We start from the raw sequence: 19,749 nt of genomic DNA, 5'->3' as shown, positions 1-19,749 counted from the left end.
TACTCTATGAATATTTCGGAATATGATGGAGGAGTGTGCGGATGCCTGGTGCACAGGTCCTGGGGGAGTGGAGTAGGCTGGTGAATAGGAAGGGTGTGTGTGTGTGTGTGTGTGTGTGTGTGTGTGTGTGTGTGTGTGTGTGTGTGTGTGTGTGTGTGTGTGTGTGTGTGTGTGTGTGTGTTGTGTGTGTGTGTGTGTGTGTTCAATACATCATGTTAATACTCATTGACAATGCTAACCAGATGGCGGGTCCCTATGCTGGTGTGTCGGAACAACCAGCAGTCGGATCAGTGCAAGAAGCCTTCAGTGATTAAGTCAGCCATTCAGCCCAAGAACCCAGTTGCTCATAGAATAATTCAGTATCACCAATGTTCTAAATGGTTCAAGATTCGGTTAATGACATTTGAAATTATATTTATTGAAAGCTCAAATAATTCTGTTTTTAAGTAATCACAGTTATTTCCATATAATAATCAATTAAGGCCTAGATAATTTTGCAATATCCAATTAGCCACACTGTACTGTTTTCAGACAGATGTATGGAAGGTGTTGCATTCATTCTACACCTGTCAGGTGTACTGAGATTTGTGGTGCACACCATGACTACATTGACATCTGAATACAGAATCTTCACAGAAGAATTGGGCAAGCAGCACATTTAGAATACATACTCTTAAAAACAAATGTGTTGTCCCTATCTTGACAAAGAGATGTGTTAAAAAGAATGCAAGTTGTGTTGTTTTCAACACATTCTTTGTTTAAGAGTGCAGATATATCCTATAACTGAATAGTTTGTCTGAGTAGTAGTATAGTAGTACAGTCTGAATAGTTTGTCTGAGTAGTAGTATGGTACAGTCTGAGTACAGTAGTAGTATAGTAGTACAGTCTGAATAGTTTGTCTGAGTAGTTTGTTTAATTGTAAAACTATACTCTTCATTGATTTTCTCCTGTGCTCCTCTGCTCTCCCTTTCTCTCCCCCCTCTCTCTCTCTTTCACACACACACACACTTTCTTCCTCCTTCTGTGTTTGTATGTGTGTTTATGCATGTGAAACATTGCATGAATAAAAAGGGACATACATCTGCTTAGCTCAATTGTGGTAAATCTAAAAGGTGAAAATTGTACAAACCTCCAAAAACACATTCAGGCCAAATATACTGATATCCAGGCCTGATTTCTTAACACATTATAACATGTATAATTCTCAGCATATCACCTACTATCTCACATAGGGCGCTGAGGTAAGCAAGCAACGGAGCTTTAGTTTTCACATTCAGAGGGCCACTGCTGGTTCACATAACACGACCATTGCTTCCACCCTGCCATCTTACATCACACCCCCCACTGCCCTCACTAATCTACACACTCCATACAGACGACACGCAACGCCACATCTGGCAGCTGCAATCAGTTAGTGCCACGACTTCGAAGAGATTGTTTCTCTGAATGACCGACTGTAGGTTACCACTGGATCGGACAATTGAATTTGGATTGCAGACAAAGCTGTGGCCTTGAGTGTGTGTTCATGGCACTGCTTCATCAGAGAGCGTCTTGTGTTTATGACTGATGGTGATCGCTGAGGTGTGAAGTGTCTCTTTCAAAGTGTCTCTTTCTTACCAGTAACAAACTTAAAAGGCTCTGATTGTTGTACAGACAGTGTGAGAGAGCAGCAGCAGAGAGAGAGAGAGAGAGAAATTGGAATCACATCCTCATCATTAGATAGTGTTCTTTTCTAATTCCACCATTCACTGGTGTGGATTTGTGTAGTTGTGGTGTTTGGGTGTAACATTCCCCACTCACGGCGAGGCAATTCATCTTAACTTTGTGATTTCCTCAGCTGTGGTGTTGGAGACAGTTATCAGTGTGAGTGCGAGTAGCTTTTCCAAATCTAACATTTGCACATAGTGTGAAACAACTCACTGGAAACCTTAACATATCCCAAAATACACTTTCTTTTTCTTTATTATACTGGTTTGTGTTTCATGCAGTTGATTCTTCACTCATGACTGACCTTCCTGTGCTTAAATGGTACATCACAAGCACGTTAGTCCTTTTTATATACGTGTTAAAGTGAAAAGGATAGTGGTGTGAGATCCGATGTGCGTCACCAGTGCGTTGGTTAGACCATAATATACTCTACCTGTGAAAGGGCTATGCAAATAGGCTGTCCTCTGATAGTCTGCTGCAGCTGAAGTGAAATGTTGTTATGGATCATGTGACCTATCCCCAAACAGTGTGAAGACGCAGTGCCAAATCGGAGACCGCCACCGCGGTTCATCAGCCCTTAGTGGGGGCGCGTTGCTCAAGGTGAGTCATTTCACCGAGACTGTTGCCACGAGTTGCTGTGTCCCCCTGAGGTACAAATAAACGTCATCACAACAGAGTGCGTGTGTGTGCGTGTGTGTGCGTGTGTGTGTGTGTGTGTGTGTGTGTGTGTGTGTTAAGCTTTTAGTTTACGATTTTTAAAAATCTCTTTGAACCAAACATTTCCAGTGTCCTAACCAGCGATTTACTCATCTTTCTCAGCCAAACACGTGACATGTTTATTTCGCAATTTTGATGCAGGATGTGGTACAACAAACAGATGTTTTAATGGCCTCTAAATATGTAAAAATCTAGATATGTATATTTTATCTTCCATAAAGCATCTAAACTATGACAGAATCACATGAGAGATAAACCATCAATCCAGCACAGTCTGTGAGGCACAGATGACAGCTGATTCTTTCTCTCCAGAGAGATTTCTTCTGCATAATCATATTTGATTGACTTGTCCACTCGTGCTTTTAAGGTCAGATTTGAGTAAGATCTTCTAAAAGCCTCGGAAGTTACCCCCTTTGCTTTTTTTTCATGACGTTTTTTTCATGATGTTTTGGAAGTCTGATGTTTTTGATGATGTGCGTTGCGCGTGTCCATGCTTGTGACAAGTTTGATTTAAGGAAGGGGTTTGTGTTTATGTACAGTGTGTTTAAAATGTATTCATATCCCTTTGGGTTGTCTCATTTAGTTTCTTTTCCATCTAATTTTCAAAATTGTTCATCCCTTCAAAGCCCGAGAGTTAGTAGACCTACTGTCTGTTCACAGATTTGACAAATGTGAGTCTAAATGAGTTTTACACATTTCTGTTTTTTTTCTTCATTTACACCCATTCATTCTTGTCAGAGTCTTGTAACAGTTCATAGTAATTATTGGCCCATGCAAGACATTTTTGACCAGAATCAAATTGGGTGTTTGGGTTTGCCAAGTATAGCTCACAACTCCACCTGTCAAGGTGTCTGCTGTAGGTCTTGTTGGAATGTTCACTTTGTCACCTTCACTTCAACCATTTGCCCCAGAGCATGATCCTACTGTAATGCCATCACAGCAAATCAAGGACTCGTTGTGGGATGAATACTTTACCTGTGTGTGTGTGTGTGTGTGTGTGTGTATGAGTGTCTGTGTGTGTGTGTGTGTGTGTGTGTCTCTGTGTGTATGCACGTGTGTGCGTGTGTGTGTGTATGTTTGTGTGTGCTATCACTTCCAAGCTTGTGCCCAGTGTGCTGTCTATGAGTGTTAAGTCACATGAGAGGTGAGGACGCTCAGGTGTGAGAGGCTGAGGCCAGGCACACATGGCTAAGCTCTGACCTGGTCCAACCGTGTGAGGGGCGGACAGAAGCAGGTTTTAGAGCAGGGACCAGAGAGTTGGCCTGCATATTAGAGCAGCGCTGCCAGTGTCTCGTTCGGTTTTAAAATGGTGATAGTTTATTCTGTGGTAATTACAAAAACGGAGTTAAAGAAGTTTCAAGAATGATGGGAATGAATGAATGAATGAATGAATGAATGAATGATGTCTTCCTGATAGAAATAGCAAGGCAGATAGTTATCACTGTTGTAAGGCATAGTAGGCTATAGTAGTAGACAGAGCAGTGAAGGTGTTGCATTTCTTAGTTGTGCTGCAGATTAAGTATTACTGCAATAGTTATTTCATTGACTAAATAAATGGGTTGAGACATCATAGAAAAATTAGGAAAAGTTCTATAGAGTCCAGCCTCAATATTCATTACAACACATCCTCCAAAAGATTTATGCTCTCTTGGGCTGGTAGTTTGAAGAACCAGATTTAAGAAGTAGCCATCCAAATGTACATTTTTTTATGTTTGTCATAGATCATTGATTAGATTATAGACATAGGGATATTGAAATTAATTTTTAACATGTTCGGAGTCATTTGCAACGTTCAGTTCAAATGTCCTTATCCTCCTTCCTAATCATGAGAAAATAGGAGTTTAGTTCAGAGGGTAAACATCCAACAGTGTAATCAGCAGAAACGTAGGTGTCAGTGTGAACCTACTGTGCTAATTCATCAGAAAATAATACCAGTAACACTTCCAATAACACAGACGTAGTTAACAAGCATACAACTTAAAGCAACAGTACTTATTTTGAGCTGTGTTTTAATAAATGACTAATTTGGATTCCTTTAATTTGAACTTTAATTTATGTGATGATATGTGGTCATGTAAAGGACAGTTTTCATTAACCACCCAGGCTGTCCACTAGTCACTTAGTGCTCTTGGTCAGAAACCCTGTGGAACAGGAAGGAAACCTTTTTGAGAGACACCATGGTAGCAGGCTTTTTATTGGTGTTGGTTGTGGTATTTGCAAAGTTTTTCCATGCTTTTTAGGTAGTCACCTACCACCTGCTAAATCCATCTCAGTATATTTCTGTGGTTTGTTAAAGGCATATCAAACCTATGAGTTGACATGACATGATATTCCCAGAATTTGGAATTTAAATGCACTGCATGTTTCTGCACAGATAAAATCGAGTAGATTAATTTGAAAATAGCCACTGATTGTGGCAGAATGTTCATGTGTACAAATAAAAAAAAAATGACATGCACTAAAGTACATTCTTCTGAAACACCATATGATGCACAGGTTACATGAACAGTGAACAATAACAGAGTATATTTGTCCCAGGGTTCACCACAATATGAGTTCTCTGCAATGTTGTTTATCCCATCATGCAAACTCCCCTCAAACACGAGATGGTTATAGTATTATAGTATTACAGTATGCAGTGCGCTTGGAGAAGCTGGAATGCTTCTAAATCATTTGACATTTTTCTGTGTACAATATGTATACTGAGGTTGGTTACCAAGCCAGTGTGCTTAAGAGCAGTGGGAGCTTATGGGAGACTGGGAGTTCTGGTAAGATGGATAGGAAGACTTAAGTTTATCCTTTCTAGTAAACTATCCCATCAGTGCAATCAAGATAATGGAATGCGTGCCAGTGGGGCTTACATTTACCTGTGAAAACGTTTTGAAAAGAAAAAGACATTCGCTATAATGACTGGGAGCTCTGTCACAAATTATTGGTTGGTTAGGTGAATATATTAACAGCTGTTTTTAATAGCTATGGTTTTAATTACCTCAAATTATGTCAAGAGTGATTCAGATCTAGATGTGATTTTAGTCTATGTGTGGTTAGAAACAGTCAGCTATGAGATGTGCGTATATGTGTGACTGTGTGCGTATGTGACTATGTGTGTGTGTGAGTGTGCCTGTGTGTGTATGTGTGCATGTGTGCAGTTGGCTAAGGATGCGTCACGGGATTAGGGGCTGAGAAGCTCCTCCAGCTCCTTACGCTCCTGCAGAAGGGCAGCGCAACTCAACCGTGCGCGTATGTGTGTCTGAGTGTCTCCAGTGCGAGTCTCCCCGCCGCTCCGCATGCGACTCCCAGCTCGCTCATCTCCTCCAGGATGACCAGGGCTGGGGTTCCTCTGCTCCTCGTCGCGATCCACCTCTCCCTGGGTGAGTTTGGCCCGAGCCTCGGCCGTCCTTTTTGTTTGTTTGTGTGGTCTGCGCGGGTGGGTGGGTGGGTGCTTGGCTCCTGGACAGGCATGCACTGATTGCCTCTGTTAATCCTCTCAGCGTAATGAGAGTGCTATTGAGGAGGGGGGGTCTAAGTGTGAGCCTTACAACTGTTCTCTATCTCTAACTTTTTTTTGTTCTCCTTGTTGTTTTTCCCCCTCTCTTTCACCACGTTGTTCATTTGTTCACCTGCTCCTATAGCAAGTGAGTGCTGCTTGCATTAAAATGGGGTGTTGCACTCCTCAGTTTTTAATGCCGATGTCTCATGTTCACAACTGAACAGAGATATCATCACATACAAAGAGATCTTACTCTATCACTTAATTTACATTGCACTGTATACTGTTTTCAGGATTAGATACACTAGTACTCTGTAGTTTTATGAAAACATTTATGTGATTAAAGTTAGTACATATGTATATCTTTGGTCAACTGACATTGTTAAGCACACATATTTCTTTCAGTGCTGTTTAAATCTACAGTATGTAAACATTGATTGCTCTGACAGTTTTAATAATCTCAGGGCTTTTGGTCTGTTTCAGGGCGGTCTGATTATGCTCCATATTTTTATGACAATGGGCCAAGCAGCCTCGATGGAAACATGGCTTTGTTCAGCTTATCAGAGGACACACCTGTGGGTGAGTGTTTCTGGCATGATAACAAGTGTGTGTGTGTGTGATAAAATACAGTAAGATTTTTTAGATTTTTGTAGTGTGGGGCTGGGATGAAGGGAGAGAGAAAGATCGAGGGAGAAAGAGAGGGGGATAGATTGAGAGCTGGAAAGATGTGGAAAAGAGGCGGAGAGGAGCTCCAGCGCTGTGTCAGTAGCTGTCTCACTGTGGGTGTGTCTGCAGTTCGGGCTGACTGTAGCCATGTCTGTAGTTCTGGCTGATTGTAGCTGTGTCTGTGGCTGTGTCAGTGGATGTGGATGTGGCAGCTGTGCTGCATGTGTGCGGCTGATGAGCAGACTGATCAGATGAGTGGATCCAGTAATGCCCTCCATACTGCGTGACGCACATGCCTGCTTAATAACAAGGACACAGACACAACCTCCAGCTCAAGCATATGCGTACAACAATAATTATTACCCACAAACCACTGGAGGTGGAAATGTGGTCTTATAGGTGATCAGAATTATACGAGAAAGAGAGTTTTTAACACACCAAGCATATACAGTTATTGTTTGATATCCATAGTGACTCAAGAATATTTCTCTCTAATGTTTATTGGGTAATTTTATCTTTATTAAAAAATATTTTGGGGGGCTTTTATGCCTTAAAGCGGATAGGACAGTAAAGAGAGTGACAGGAAGTGGGAGTGGGAGAGAGAGATGCGGTGGGATCAAGAAATGACCCGGGTCGAACTCGAACCCAGGTCCCTGTTGCGCCATAATGTGGTCTGGGCGCTGTAGTTGTGTCATCCTTTCACCTTTTGATACTGATGTACATATGGTGTCCGTCTCTGTCCTCTTGTGTGTTGTCCAGGCACACAGGTATTCGTGCTCAATGGCACTGACCCAGAGGGAGACCCTGTGCGGTACGGCGTGGCCTTTGAGAAGGGCACTAAGGAATACTTCAAAGTTGACCCCAAGTCGGGCAACGTGACTCTCGTCTCTGAGTTAGACAGAGAGGTATGTTGTCAAGATGAGGTGAGAACAAGTTTGTTTGTTTGTTTGCTGTGCCTGAGTAACAGGTGACATTGTATTGTTTCTTTTTGTGTTTAGCAACAAGGCGAGATTGCGGTTCTTGTCAGTATTACAGATGGAAGGAATAAGGTGAGCCAACAGTTGACCCCCCCCCCCCCCCCACAAAAAAAAGCGATCACAGCTACACAGTTGAGTGTCTTTGCTCTAACCGCTCTAATCTCGGCCTGTCACGTAGGTGGTGGAGAAAGTAAGAGTGTTCATCACAGATGCCAACGATGAGCCACCTCAATTTCTCAATTTGCCATTCATAGTGGACGTCCCCGAGGTCAGTATGAGTATCACGGCACAAAATTAGCTTATCAGCTCTGGCAACCAGAAGTCAGTGGCTACAACCCAGTCATGCTTATCAGGTTAAAACCACATGACATGTACTTAACATTCTTAAGTTTATAATTTATATATGAAGCTGATGTTTTGAATAGTATAATAATTATTTGTCTCTGAAAGTGAATACAATTATGAGGGTGTAGTGCATTTCCTCCCTTAATTCTGTGACAATGGACCCATGCCAGATTCTTCTATCATAATTAAATTATTTTTACAGGTAAATGGACACAAATGTCCTCTCACTCTATCTATATTCTATCTTATACTTAGGACACTTCAGAAGGCACCAGCCTCTATAAGGTCCAGGCAGTGGACCGAGATTTGGGATCTGGAGGCAGTGTCAGTTACTACCTACAGGTAACCTAGCTCTGAGTACCTGGCTTGTTTACATCCCCATAAAATGGTGTGACCCCATATGACCGTTAGACTAGTATTTTATCCATGTATACTGTAGAAATGCATCCAGGCATGAATAAAGAAAATTGTGTTACTGTATGAGGAAGGGGGGAACTATTAATTTCAGTAGCACAGTGCCGTTAGAAAATGTGCTGCTACCTCAGTGGATTAAATTTCAATTACATTTGAGCAAGGTACTGAGGGCTAAGCCGCAGCTTAGGCCTGTCTTTGGCTGGCACTGGACAGGAGCGCGCACTGTTCACGTGGCAACGGTGACTCACACAAAAAGGCTGACGGGATTTTCTGAAACATTCAGCAACAGCCATTTCAAGAAAATAGCTTTTTTTGTTATGGATTAGAATGAAGTGACAATGATAGAGAAAGAGAGAGAGAGAATAAGATAAAAGCATCTGAAGGATGAAAGCATTAGAACATTTGGAATTCAAAGAATTATCTCAGAGCTTGGGGTGCCTCTGATGTCCTCTACTGTGTGCAGATACTTTACCAGTTTTTAGAAGGGTTAGTCATCAAAACATTGCTTATACTGATCATTGTTAATATATCACCACTCTTTCCCTCCATCACTCCCTCTCTCTCCTTCCCTCTCTCTCTCGCTATCTTGCTAACCACAGAGTTCTCCCACCACTAAGTTCACCATAGACAGCCACAGTGGGGTCTTGCGCATAAAACCTGGTGAGAAACTGGACTATGAGACAACCAGGACCCACTTCCTTACTGTGGTGGCCAAGGTGAGTCTCCCTCTCCCCCCCCCCCGCTGTGTCCTGAAGTGAGTGATCAAAGGTTAATGTCCACCTTGCAACCCTCAATGGCTGGAATTATGTCACCATGACAACATGACTGGGATGGATTAATTACCTGATGTCATGAATGGGTATATTTTGAAGAACTGGAGTATAATCTTTATAAATCTAGTAAATTCACATTATAGATAATATTATTCCACAATCATCCCAAATACTGTACTGTAATACTTATTCCACTCTATCTGGTGGTAGTTAATAGTTGCTCATAGACCCCTGCAACGTGCTGTTCTTGTTGTCCAGGGGCTTACTGTGTACGGTCTCTCTGACATTATCCGCTATCTAATGACCCTTAAGAGTCCATATGTCTCTCTCTTAATCCCCTGCCTCAGGATGGGGGAGGCAAGTATAATGAGAAGTACCAGGTGATGTCCTCCACCGCCACTGTCACCATCAACGTCCTGGACTCCCAGGATACTCCTCCTGCATTTGTGGGAACACCCTACTTTGGCTATGTGTATGAGGTTTCTGTGCCTGTAAGTAAAGCAGTAGCTCAAGTCTCACTTAAAGTAGGAGCAATTTCCTGCACATGGATTGAGACAAGTTCAAGAAAATGGAAATCTCAGTTGAAAAAAAAAAAGCTTTTAGTCTAGAAATAGGCTTAATCCATGTATTGGAAACTGGCCTAAAATATTTAGAGGTATACTTGTCATAGACTAGGCCATTATTCAATTGTTTGAAAATAACCATTTCCCACGGCTAATTATCGAGGATAAAAAATACAAAAAAATATTGTTTCAGGGCTCAGAGATCTTCACAGTCTTAGCCAAAGATGGAGATGAGGGCAATCCCAATCCTATCCACTACTCCTTCATGAATGGTAAGCATCTAAAGTGTTGTTTCCAAAACAAAGCCCAGTGAAATTAGCAAAAGTAGCAGAGAGCTCAACATCCCCTAAATCAAGAAAAAACCCACAACTCATTATGACACATTTAAAAATATAAAATGCAAATAGGAAAGCTCCAACGAACAGAACCATGCTGGTGGAGCTAATGTGTTTGTTACTGTTGCCACACTATGAGTTGTACACTATTTTATGCCTAACCTAATGGACGAATGTGTTTGTATCATCCAGGAAGTGGAGGGTACTTCAGCATTAACAGCACCAGCGGATGCATTAGTCTACTGACCTATCCAGTCCAGCTGAGGAATGAACTCTTTGAACTCAAAGTCAAGGTGAAGGTCACAGTCCATTAAGATGCAGTTAAACACTGTCCAAAACACACTAACATTACATGAATGTCACATTATAATGTCCCATATTGAGAAATCTCCTCTGTATCTTTCTGACCTTTTTATTGTTTTGTTTTCCTAAGGCATCTGAGCTGGGACCAGAGAATGAGGAACTTAGCTATGCGATCACCATGGTGACTATCCGAGTAGTTGACCTAAATAATCACCCCCCAACATTCTATGGGGAGAACGGTCCTCAAAGTCGATTTGAGCTGACCATGTACGAACACCCACCGGAAGGGGAGATTCTACGAGGCCTGAAAATCACTGTCAATGATTCAGACCAGGTAGAGTGTATGACTCTTCATGTGTGAGTTTGTCATCAGATAAAGAATCACAGCTTGATAGCCACTTGATCTTTGATAGCTAGAACAAGTTCACTAAGCTTAGGTCCTGTATTATAAGATGCATTTCATCAAAATATGTATATGTATGAGAAAATGTCAAACTGAGGACCATGTTTTTGCAGTGCCTGGTATTTAATGGTCTATAAGAGTCACAGCATGCTGTGATATTTCAGATCTCTCTCTTTCTCTCTGTCTCTCTCTATCTCTCTCTCTCTCTCACTTGGTGTTTCTCTCCATATCTTATGGTTGTTGTTCCATATATATATGGTTGTTGATTGTGTAGTAAACATTTACTCAGTTCACTTTAGAGTTATTAAAAGTCACAAAACTGAATTATTGTTTAATGAATCCTAGATAGTTAGTAATGAAGGCAAAGGTTAATGTGCACACAATGGGAATGGTTATGTCACCATTTCCTAAAATATGCTGTGGCAGCCCCCCTGAAAGTGAGCAGATTGCTGCTCCATGTTTTTGGCTAGTATAACTAGAACAGTTTATTTCTGGGCTCTTATTAGATGTGTTTGCATGAAACAATTAAAGTAATGGACTTTGGCTTTTAAGTATTTTTTCCATGATAGCTTGTTTTTGTTGATCTGAAAATGACTCTGACAGACCCTCCAACAAGATGTGATCACAGCAAATCACTTTATCCCTCACGGTTCAAATGCTTTTTGTCCTTTGTCTGACTGCAAACACAAAGTGTATAATCCTCCGTTCCTGGGTATTTGGGCAATATTTCCTCTTTGCTCTGTCCGGCAGGGAGCCAACGCAAAGTTTAAGCTGAGGCTAGTTGGACCGGGCCGAGTACTCAGAGTCGTCCCCCAGACTGTCCTCAACGAGGCCCAGGTCACCATCATCGTGGAGAACTCCACTGCCATCGACTATGAGAAATACCAGTTCATAGCATTTAAGGTGCGAGAATGCCTGCAAACATCACAGGGGAAGGCTGAAGGAGTAGACTTTAGCAGATAGGACTAAGCAGCAAGAGTGAAATTACTTGTTGAGCATTTGTTATTTTTTGGTAAATAATTACAGCTAGCTATTATGGCTATATCTATTATACAGTACTAGCTACTATAGTATTGGTTCTTAAATGCTGAATAAATTTTTATTTTAACTGTCATTTCTACAGTTTCATTTACTTTTCAGTAGTAGTCTGTAAATACGTTGTTCAGTTTCTTGTGAATTCTTTTAACCCACTTTTAACATTTCTACCTTCCATAATTGTATAATTTTTTGTTCCCTAGCTCTTGGCAGTTGAGATTGACACTCCAGAGAGGTTCAGCGCTACAGCCGACATCATCATCAACCTGATTGACACCAACGACAACACGCCCAAGTTCTCCTCCGAGTACTACATCGCCAGGATTCCTGAGAACTCCCCTGGAGGATCCAATGTCGTGGCTGTGACAGTACGTTTGACAGAATTCGGCACCACAAAGTTGTCAATGTGTGTGTGTGGTGTGTGTGTGTGTGTGTGTGTGTGTGTGTGTGTGTGTGTGTGTGTGTGTGTGTGTGTGTGTGTGTGTGTGTGTGTGTGTGTGTGTGTGTGAAGGGGTAATTGGGACAGCAGTCTGGCATTAGGCCCTGATCTCTAACCTATGGATTTGTTTCGCCCACCAGACAGGATGCTCTGGAGATCAAATCCCACCACACACATTTTCACACTGTTACAGTCAAACATGCTCACACACACACACAGTATCAGCCACTTCCAATCAGTTAAATGGATCCTGTGGTGGCTTTGGTCCATTCACAGTTCATTCTCTGGTCTGTCAACTTATATAATGAAGACAGATAGTAGAGAAACCACAATAACTCATTCTAGTCTGTCTCTAATCTATCAGCCTTTTATATGGACACAGTTTTGACTCTACCCTGGGCTCCTTCAGTTGTGTTTCAGATCCCTTAAAGGTTGTATCAGCGATTTCAGGCCAAAAAACGCCCAAACATAAATGATCACATTCATCTAATCTTTCCTAACGATCCGCTAGCTGCCTGCCCCATAAGCAGGCCGTTAAAAAAAGGTGTCTCTGTAGGCAGCCTAGGCTCCAAGATCTGTACACAAAAACAATTGCTACCAACAAGTGTTGGCAACCACTCAAAGGCAAAATAAAGTGTTCCAACCAATAACCGACGAGATGCGCGTTTAGGAGAGTTTCAATTGCACGGGAGGGAGGGGGAGGGGAGTAGCGAGCTAGCTCTCTGTTTTGTTTGAAAATCAACAGAAGTGACGTTACCCCGCCATCGCTGATACAACCTTTAAAGCACATACACAGCAGTTGTATCAGTGATTTTGTTTGTTTGTTTGTTTGTTTGTGTGCTTGAGCGCATGTTTGTTTGCTTTCCAGGCCTCCGATCCTGACTCTGGGCTGTGGGGTGAAGTGAAGTACTCCATTTATGGATCAGGAGCTGATCTGTGAGTATCGAGAGTGACCCCTCTCTCACACGCCAATTGTCAGCATTAGCTGTACTATTAGGACAGGGGCGCCCAAATCCGTCCCCACTCCTGGACGTCATGGCAACAGACCACTGCCAATATAGCAGATATGATCACTTATGCAATATCATTAATTCTAATGCACCCATAATAACTCATTTACACAGAGAGCGTGGAAATCCCTGTGACAGCAGAGGATGACCTTTATGCCACATTGTCATACAGCGTAATTTTTAATCGCTGGCTTTCATCTAAAAAATATGTGAATTAATATGCGCCATAAATGTGAGAGAGACCTATAGGGATTTTTGAATATCCTTGTCGTTCATTATCCTTGAAAGGTTAGAGGTTCGGAGATTAAGCATGTATTGTGGCAGTTTTTGTTGGTAGCACCTGATTGGTGGCAAAAATCCATTACATTTAGAATGGGAACGCGCTTTTAGGCTCATTTTGACACAATGTGTCCCTCAATCGGTAATATTTCAGTCAGCATTGTCATTTCTGTTTAAATATTCCTGTGAATATTTTTGCACTGTTGATGCGCACACCAGGGCAGATTGCAGATATGCGCAGCTGATGTTTGACTTCTAGACTTCAATCAGACTCAAACAGTGTGTGTGTGTGTGTGTGTGTGTGTGTGTGTGTGTGTGTGTGTGTGTGTGTGTGTGTCTGACCAAGATCCCATAATAGAAGAGCAGGTGATGCATCATGGGTAGTGGCCAGTCCATGGCGGCCATGTTTATTGAGGAGGAGGTCACTTGGCTACACACAAGGGGGACATGGCTGCTTTGGCTGTCCTCCTTAACATGAATCGCTCCACTCCTCCACAAACAGCTTAGGGATGGCAGCAAGGTGTTAACTAAGCTCATGATTGGATTGCAGCGGTAATAATAGACACCCAAGTCTGGCTGCTATGGCTGGGGCCAATTAGCAAGCAGTATGACAGCTGGGGGTAGAAACACTCACTGACACTCTCAGGAGCTATCAGAGCTGGGTGAACAGAAATGTGCAAATTTATGCCTCTTTTCTGCATATGCTCTCGACAAAGCAGCAGTCAAATTATAAACGTGTGAATCCTGACAGATTCCGGGCGGAGTGCGATTTTTCACAAGGAAACGTCTAAAGAGAGGCGAAAGATGAGGGGGGGGGGGTGGGGGCAGCCAAATAAAAGTGGCCTTTCAGAAAAAAGATGTTTACAGAATGTGATCCGTTTGGTTTGGTGGAGTTTTTCAGTGTCCAGCTATGACAGGGCAGATTCTGCCCCTCTTTTTAATCCAAGATTAAGTGATTCCATGGAACACTGCCATACACAAGTGAGAGCTGATTTTCTATGTTTTTATTTTTATTTTATCTAATCCTCAACAATGGAACAGCCATTTTCTCTAACTCGGTCCCACTCTTACCTCCTGAATTAGTCACCTCTCACGCATGTACATTCATTAGTCATTTGAGATCAATAGGAGTGAGTCCACATCTCTTTTGGTAGAACGACTAACGACCCAGTCATTACACAGCATAGTTATGCATGATATCAATCCCAATCCATCAGCAGTAAACCTCAACAGTCTCCCTGACTTCAAGCTGGCAAACATCCTCACCCTATTCTTGTCCACAACCAGCTGTCTCCTTCTAGTTGACCAGATGAGCATAAATGACCATGTGGTCCCTCTCTCTCAGGTTCCTCATCCACTCCACGTCTGGCATTATCTACACCCAGGCCTGGGCCAGTCTGGACGCTGAGGTGAAGTCCAAGTATAACTTCTATGTGAAGGCTGAGGACACGGAGGGAAAGTACAGTCTGGCCGAAGTCTTTGTCACGGTGTTGGATCTCAATGATCATCCTCCTGAATTCAACGACAACTTCCTGGAGAAGACCATGATCATTGGTGCCCCAGTGCAAATACAGGTGTGTCAATGGTGGAGTGAAATGAAAGCAAGAATCAGCACTAGGCTAATACACCAGCTGACAGTTCATTTGACTATTCATTTAAGGTCATTTGCCTTTTAAAATCATATCTAGCCTAGGATAAGGGTTAGTGACAATTAATCTGTGATAATTACAATTATTCATTGGAAAAAAACTTATCAGTTTGAAATCAATGGCATCTTCGACTACAAGTCTAGAAATCAAACTATATCGTACTATTTTTTTCTCTGGCTGTGTTGTAAATCTGAGCAGGCTGTAGATGAGGATGCTGAGGAGCCCAACAATGTCATTGAGTACTCCATCATGAGAGCTGACCCCGACAACATATTTGAGATCAATGGGGCCACAGGAGAGATCAAGCTCAAACCCTACATCAAGTCTCTGGAGATTGTGCACAACATCACCAAGCAGAGGGACTGCAAGTGGTCCCTGGTAGTCCAAGCCCGCGACCGAGGAAAACCATCATTTAGCACAACGGCAGTGTTGAAGATCGACATAACTGAGGCGGTAAGATTCCACTTCATCCTCTCAACTGGTTGAAATTGTTTTATTTATAATCAGAAATTTTGAAATGTAGCAGAGTAGAGGGTATTTAATCCTGGGATTTTCCAACAGGGAAACTTTGACCTACCTGAGGCCTAGCAAGCTATGGCTAACTATAGATTTAGTTCCTGTTGTTATTTCTGTACATAATTCTACAGTAGCTTTGGCTTGCAAGCTTTCCATTCATCCACCCATATAGTTTCCAGGTCCTTCAGATTTGGAGTGTGTCTTCAGTGGGCAGTGTCCTTCATAAGTCTTTTTCACTTTGTTGTGTTGTGTGTTGTTGTTGTTGTTGTTGTTGTTGTTGTCTTTCAGATCAAAGAGCGCATTATTTCATACTTCTTGGGCCTCAGGAAGCGTCCCGGGACTGTTTTTGGAATTTGTCTGGGCACTCTCTCGGTCACTGTTTCAATAACAGTCCTTATTTCCACCATTTTGTACTGGAACTCAGTCCGCAGGGCTCGGGTCCATCCTGAAGCCACTTTCCGAAAGATCATACGCAGGGCAACACCGTGACCCCTCTGCTTCTAGATTATACTTTTCTATCATTTCATACAAAATATACTCCACTTGAAAAAATATCTATTTTTGTAAAGTTTAACAACTTTAATAAGCATAATAATGTGTCTGTAAAAGAGTACCTGAGCACACCCCATAGATTCTATTCTTTCTATTGTATTATTTTATGTACAGTTCTTTTTCATCCAGTCATTAAGCACTATGTGCTCCGATTTATTTATTCATATATATTTTCTTTCTCTCTCAGTTTGATTATATATCTATTTGAATATAAACTCTTTTGTGAAAATCATAATACACTAATATTGAGTATTTCGATTAGCGTTGCATTACCAGACAACTTTTAACGACTTACTCTTTAACCAAGATCATTGAGATCCTTTAGAAAAGGGAAGTAGAGGGCCTCCTATGTCCTAACAGTTCCTCTGGTCTACGCTGTTCCTCTGCCAATCGACTGGGACAGTGTGAGAAAACAATGTCCAGTTACAGCACTACTCTACCAATGTGCATTCAGTCCTATTGGCCTGCCCTTAGCCTGGCCTGGGTCCACACGTTCCCTGGGAACTTTTAATGGGTCATTACTGGAGGGGAAAAGAACACATGTTCGAGGCAGCATACTACAGAGCATACAATGTTCCCATTGTGTGCTGGTCAGGACATGGTGGACAGTGGCAGGCACACACAGAGACACAGCCCATCTGCACTGCACTGCACTGCCAGACGCACTTGTGATATCCTGTACTGTGTGTAGAGACCCCCATAGTCTTCTCCCCAATAGATTTAAGTGTGTAGAATAGTTTATTGTGTGTGTGAACGTGTGTGTGCATATACAGCTATGTGTATGTGTATGTAAATGTGTGTGTGCTTGTGTGTTTGTTGTGTGTGTGTGTGTGTGTGTGTGTGTGTGTGTGTGTGTTTGTGTAAGTGTGTGTGTGTGTGTAAGTGTGTGTGTAAGTGTGTGTGTGTTTGTGTAAGTGTGTGTGTGTAAGTGTATGTATACGTGTGTTATGTGGATGTGAGTGTTACTATGTCTGTTTCCAAGTATGTGTTTGTGTATATTTTTGTGAGTGTGGAAGTCTTTAACATGTGGTTATGTGTACGTATACAGCACATATGTTCTACATGTCAACATAAATAGTTAGATATGTATTGTTGTGCTTGTGTATAGATGTGTATGGTTAATCCCTGAGCTGATGTTGTGGCCTCCTCTGCCAGTGCGGTGCTGTCTAACGCTCCTGCAGTAGTCTTGCATGCATGAGTCGGGTTGGTGTGTGTGGACCATGAGCCTGATTAGTTTTCTTTCTGTGCTCTTTTACAGACCCCCCTCAAGGGGCCCATGGCGGCCTTTTTAATGCAGAGTAGAGAGAATCCATTGAAAGCCCTAGGCATGATGGCTGGGTTCATTAGTATTATGGTGCTAGTGACTATCTTGATCTCCACGGCTATGTTCATGCGCAACACAAAGTCGAACAGGATCATGCCAGCGCGGCGCATCATCCGCAGGAGGCAGCCGGAACCCCCGAGGAGCTTCAATTTCTTCCGGACGCCTTTCAGTCGGCCCGACAGCGCGGGCGACGACCTCGACCTCGAAGACCCGGACGACGGCGGTGGTGAGAATGTCGTGAGCCCCAGCGGCCAGAACGTCAACCTGAACAACAACAGCGGCCGGCCCAAACCCCCGCCGCCCAGTGCCCCGAGACTGCCCCCTCCTCCAGCCACCAACTACAGGCCCAATGAAAGGCAGCGGCCGGTGCCCACCATATCGGGCTCGTTGGCATCCAAGGGCTCCAAGAAGAAGAGACCTGACTCTGAGAGCGTCAGCAACGCACTGGTCTCCGAGCTGAAGATGAAACTAGAGCAGAAGATACAGGAGGCAAACAAAAGCTATTATTACTGACCCCTGCCCCCAAACATACGGTCATTACTGTACATACCAAGTGTTTTTTCAAGAGAGCCGTGCTTTTTGAAGGCCTCTTCAGGGCATTCACCTTTCCACTGGCCTGTCAAAGACAAACTGTCCCTTGGTGACTCACTCATGAATGTTTGACTAATTTGGTCAAATTGTCAAATCTACTTTTTCGCCGTCTTTTGACAGAAAATCCCTCCATCCTTTCAGATAACATCCTACCTCCCTTCCACCTTGCTAAATTCTCACATTATGTCCATGAGAGCCGGCCGGCCACTCTAATCTAACACCATTCGTTTTTCATACAAAACAAGCCAGCCAGTAGGTTTTTGGGAGGAGATTTTTAAAGCCCGATTTATCGCGTCTTAAGAGTTAGTTCACTCGGATGTTCCAGTCAGATGGCTGCTCCTGTAGGGTGCTGGAGACTTGGGAGAGGCTAGGCAGGGGGAGGTCAGGGAAGGGTGGAGGCGGAGGTGGAGGTGGAGGTGGAGGTGAAGATGGACTCAGTGTCGAGGAGTTGAAGCGTGTGAGGACCTTCGTTACTGTACTGCCATCTTCAGGTGTAAGACTGGCAAACCCGTAGCAGGTATGTCGGAGCTGCTTACTAATGGACTGCATGCTTAGGCACTTAGGATGTGGAAATCCTTCATATTTTAAAACACCTTTTTATTTGAAAGGTTTAGTGTTTTGAATTGAAAAAAGGCCACTGACATAACAGATTGTTCTTGTACTGACTGCTTTTATTGAATGGAGATTTTGATTGTATTGTAACTGCCAAACCATGTGATGTGAATGTGATGAATTTAACTCGATTTTTTTCTGTTAGTAGTTTTTTTTACATTTTTCCACACTTTTGAGTAAAGGAATGTTCTTTCTGTGGCATGATCTATTAGTATTATGCTACATGCACTGGGTACATTACTCTAAGCTCATTGCAAAATTGTACACCAGAAAACAACAGATGTACACAAGGCATTCCAACCAGTCACTCAATCAACAACGCATGAGATCCTGTTTTTAATCATCACATGTACATCAGGAATCACTCAGCAGTGTTTGCATTTGTGTCTGTGTGTCAGTGTGTGTGTGTGTGTGTGTGTGTGTGTGTGTGTGTGTGTGTGTGTGTGTGTGTGTGCATGCATGTGAATGATTTTGCTTGTAAGCAGATGTATTTCAGCTCAAAACATCTAAAGGAGTACTTGCTTGCCATTCTATGCTTAAAGGGCATGCAGTGGGTGTGATTACAGATTGTCAATCAACAAGCAGATTTAGTCCCTGCTGGGTCATTCAGTCATCTGGCCCTTCAACCCATCCAACCCTTTGTCCAGAAACTTTTAGTTACACGCACAGCCATAGACAAGCTTTTATATGATGCATCCTCTTTTTTGTGTCTTTATAACGTATATAATGTATTTTTTAAAAGTTATTTCTTTCTGATTACTTTGCTTCAGCAGTGTATTGCATGTTTGTAAGGTCAGGGTAATTCCTGCCGAGGCTATATATCAGTCTGTTTTAAACACAGTGAGCAAGTGAAGCCATTGTGGTTGCTGAGGAATATCACTTGCATGGTAAAAAGATTTATGCACACTCTCACAAATTACGTTGCAGGTGCTAAAAGAAAGAGTCATGCAAACTGGCTGTCATACTCTGTAAATTCATGAAGACAAACATGCAGTGCAAAATAAAACATCTTTAACACATTAAAGTATGTTAAAACTACTTTGAACATA

At 42.5% G+C, this 19,749-nt stretch overlaps 1 protein-coding gene across 3 annotated transcripts; it reads left to right on the top strand.

Moving 5' to 3' along the window:
• The first annotated feature begins 5,354 nt into the window (after positions 1–5,354).
• LOC121699845 (cadherin-related family member 1-like) lies at positions 5,355–18,480 on the top strand. Of its 3 annotated transcripts, none has more exons than XM_042082317.1 (18): positions 5,355–5,795; positions 6,057–6,059; positions 6,398–6,493; positions 7,340–7,485; positions 7,579–7,629; positions 7,736–7,825; positions 8,158–8,244; positions 8,916–9,032; positions 9,437–9,580; positions 9,846–9,924; positions 10,180–10,280; positions 10,421–10,624; positions 11,444–11,596; positions 11,932–12,096; positions 13,036–13,103; positions 14,802–15,030; positions 15,304–15,558; positions 15,910–16,238. In XM_042082317.1, exons 1-18 carry the CDS (start codon positions 5,744–5,746, stop codon positions 16,108–16,110), a joined length of 2,241 nt encoding a protein of 746 aa, XP_041938251.1. In that variant the 5' UTR covers positions 5,355–5,743; the 3' UTR covers positions 16,111–16,238. The 3 variants fall into 3 exon arrangements, with proteins under 3 accessions (XP_041938251.1, XP_041938249.1, XP_041938250.1); XM_042082315.1 differs by lacking the exon at positions 15,910–16,238 and adding an exon at positions 17,432–18,480 and having other exon boundaries at positions 5,356–5,795; XM_042082316.1 differs by lacking the exons at positions 6,057–6,059; positions 15,910–16,238 and adding an exon at positions 17,432–18,480 and having other exon boundaries at positions 5,356–5,795.
• The last annotated feature ends 1,269 nt before the right edge of the window (positions 18,481–19,749 follow it).

Source organism: Alosa sapidissima, chromosome 24, assembly GCF_018492685.1.
Source record: "Alosa sapidissima isolate fAloSap1 chromosome 24, fAloSap1.pri, whole genome shotgun sequence".
NCBI classification, from domain to species: Eukaryota; Metazoa; Chordata; class Actinopteri; order Clupeiformes; family Clupeidae; genus Alosa; species Alosa sapidissima.
Note: the sequence above shows the minus strand (reverse complement) of the source record. Positions and strands in the feature narration are given on the sequence as shown.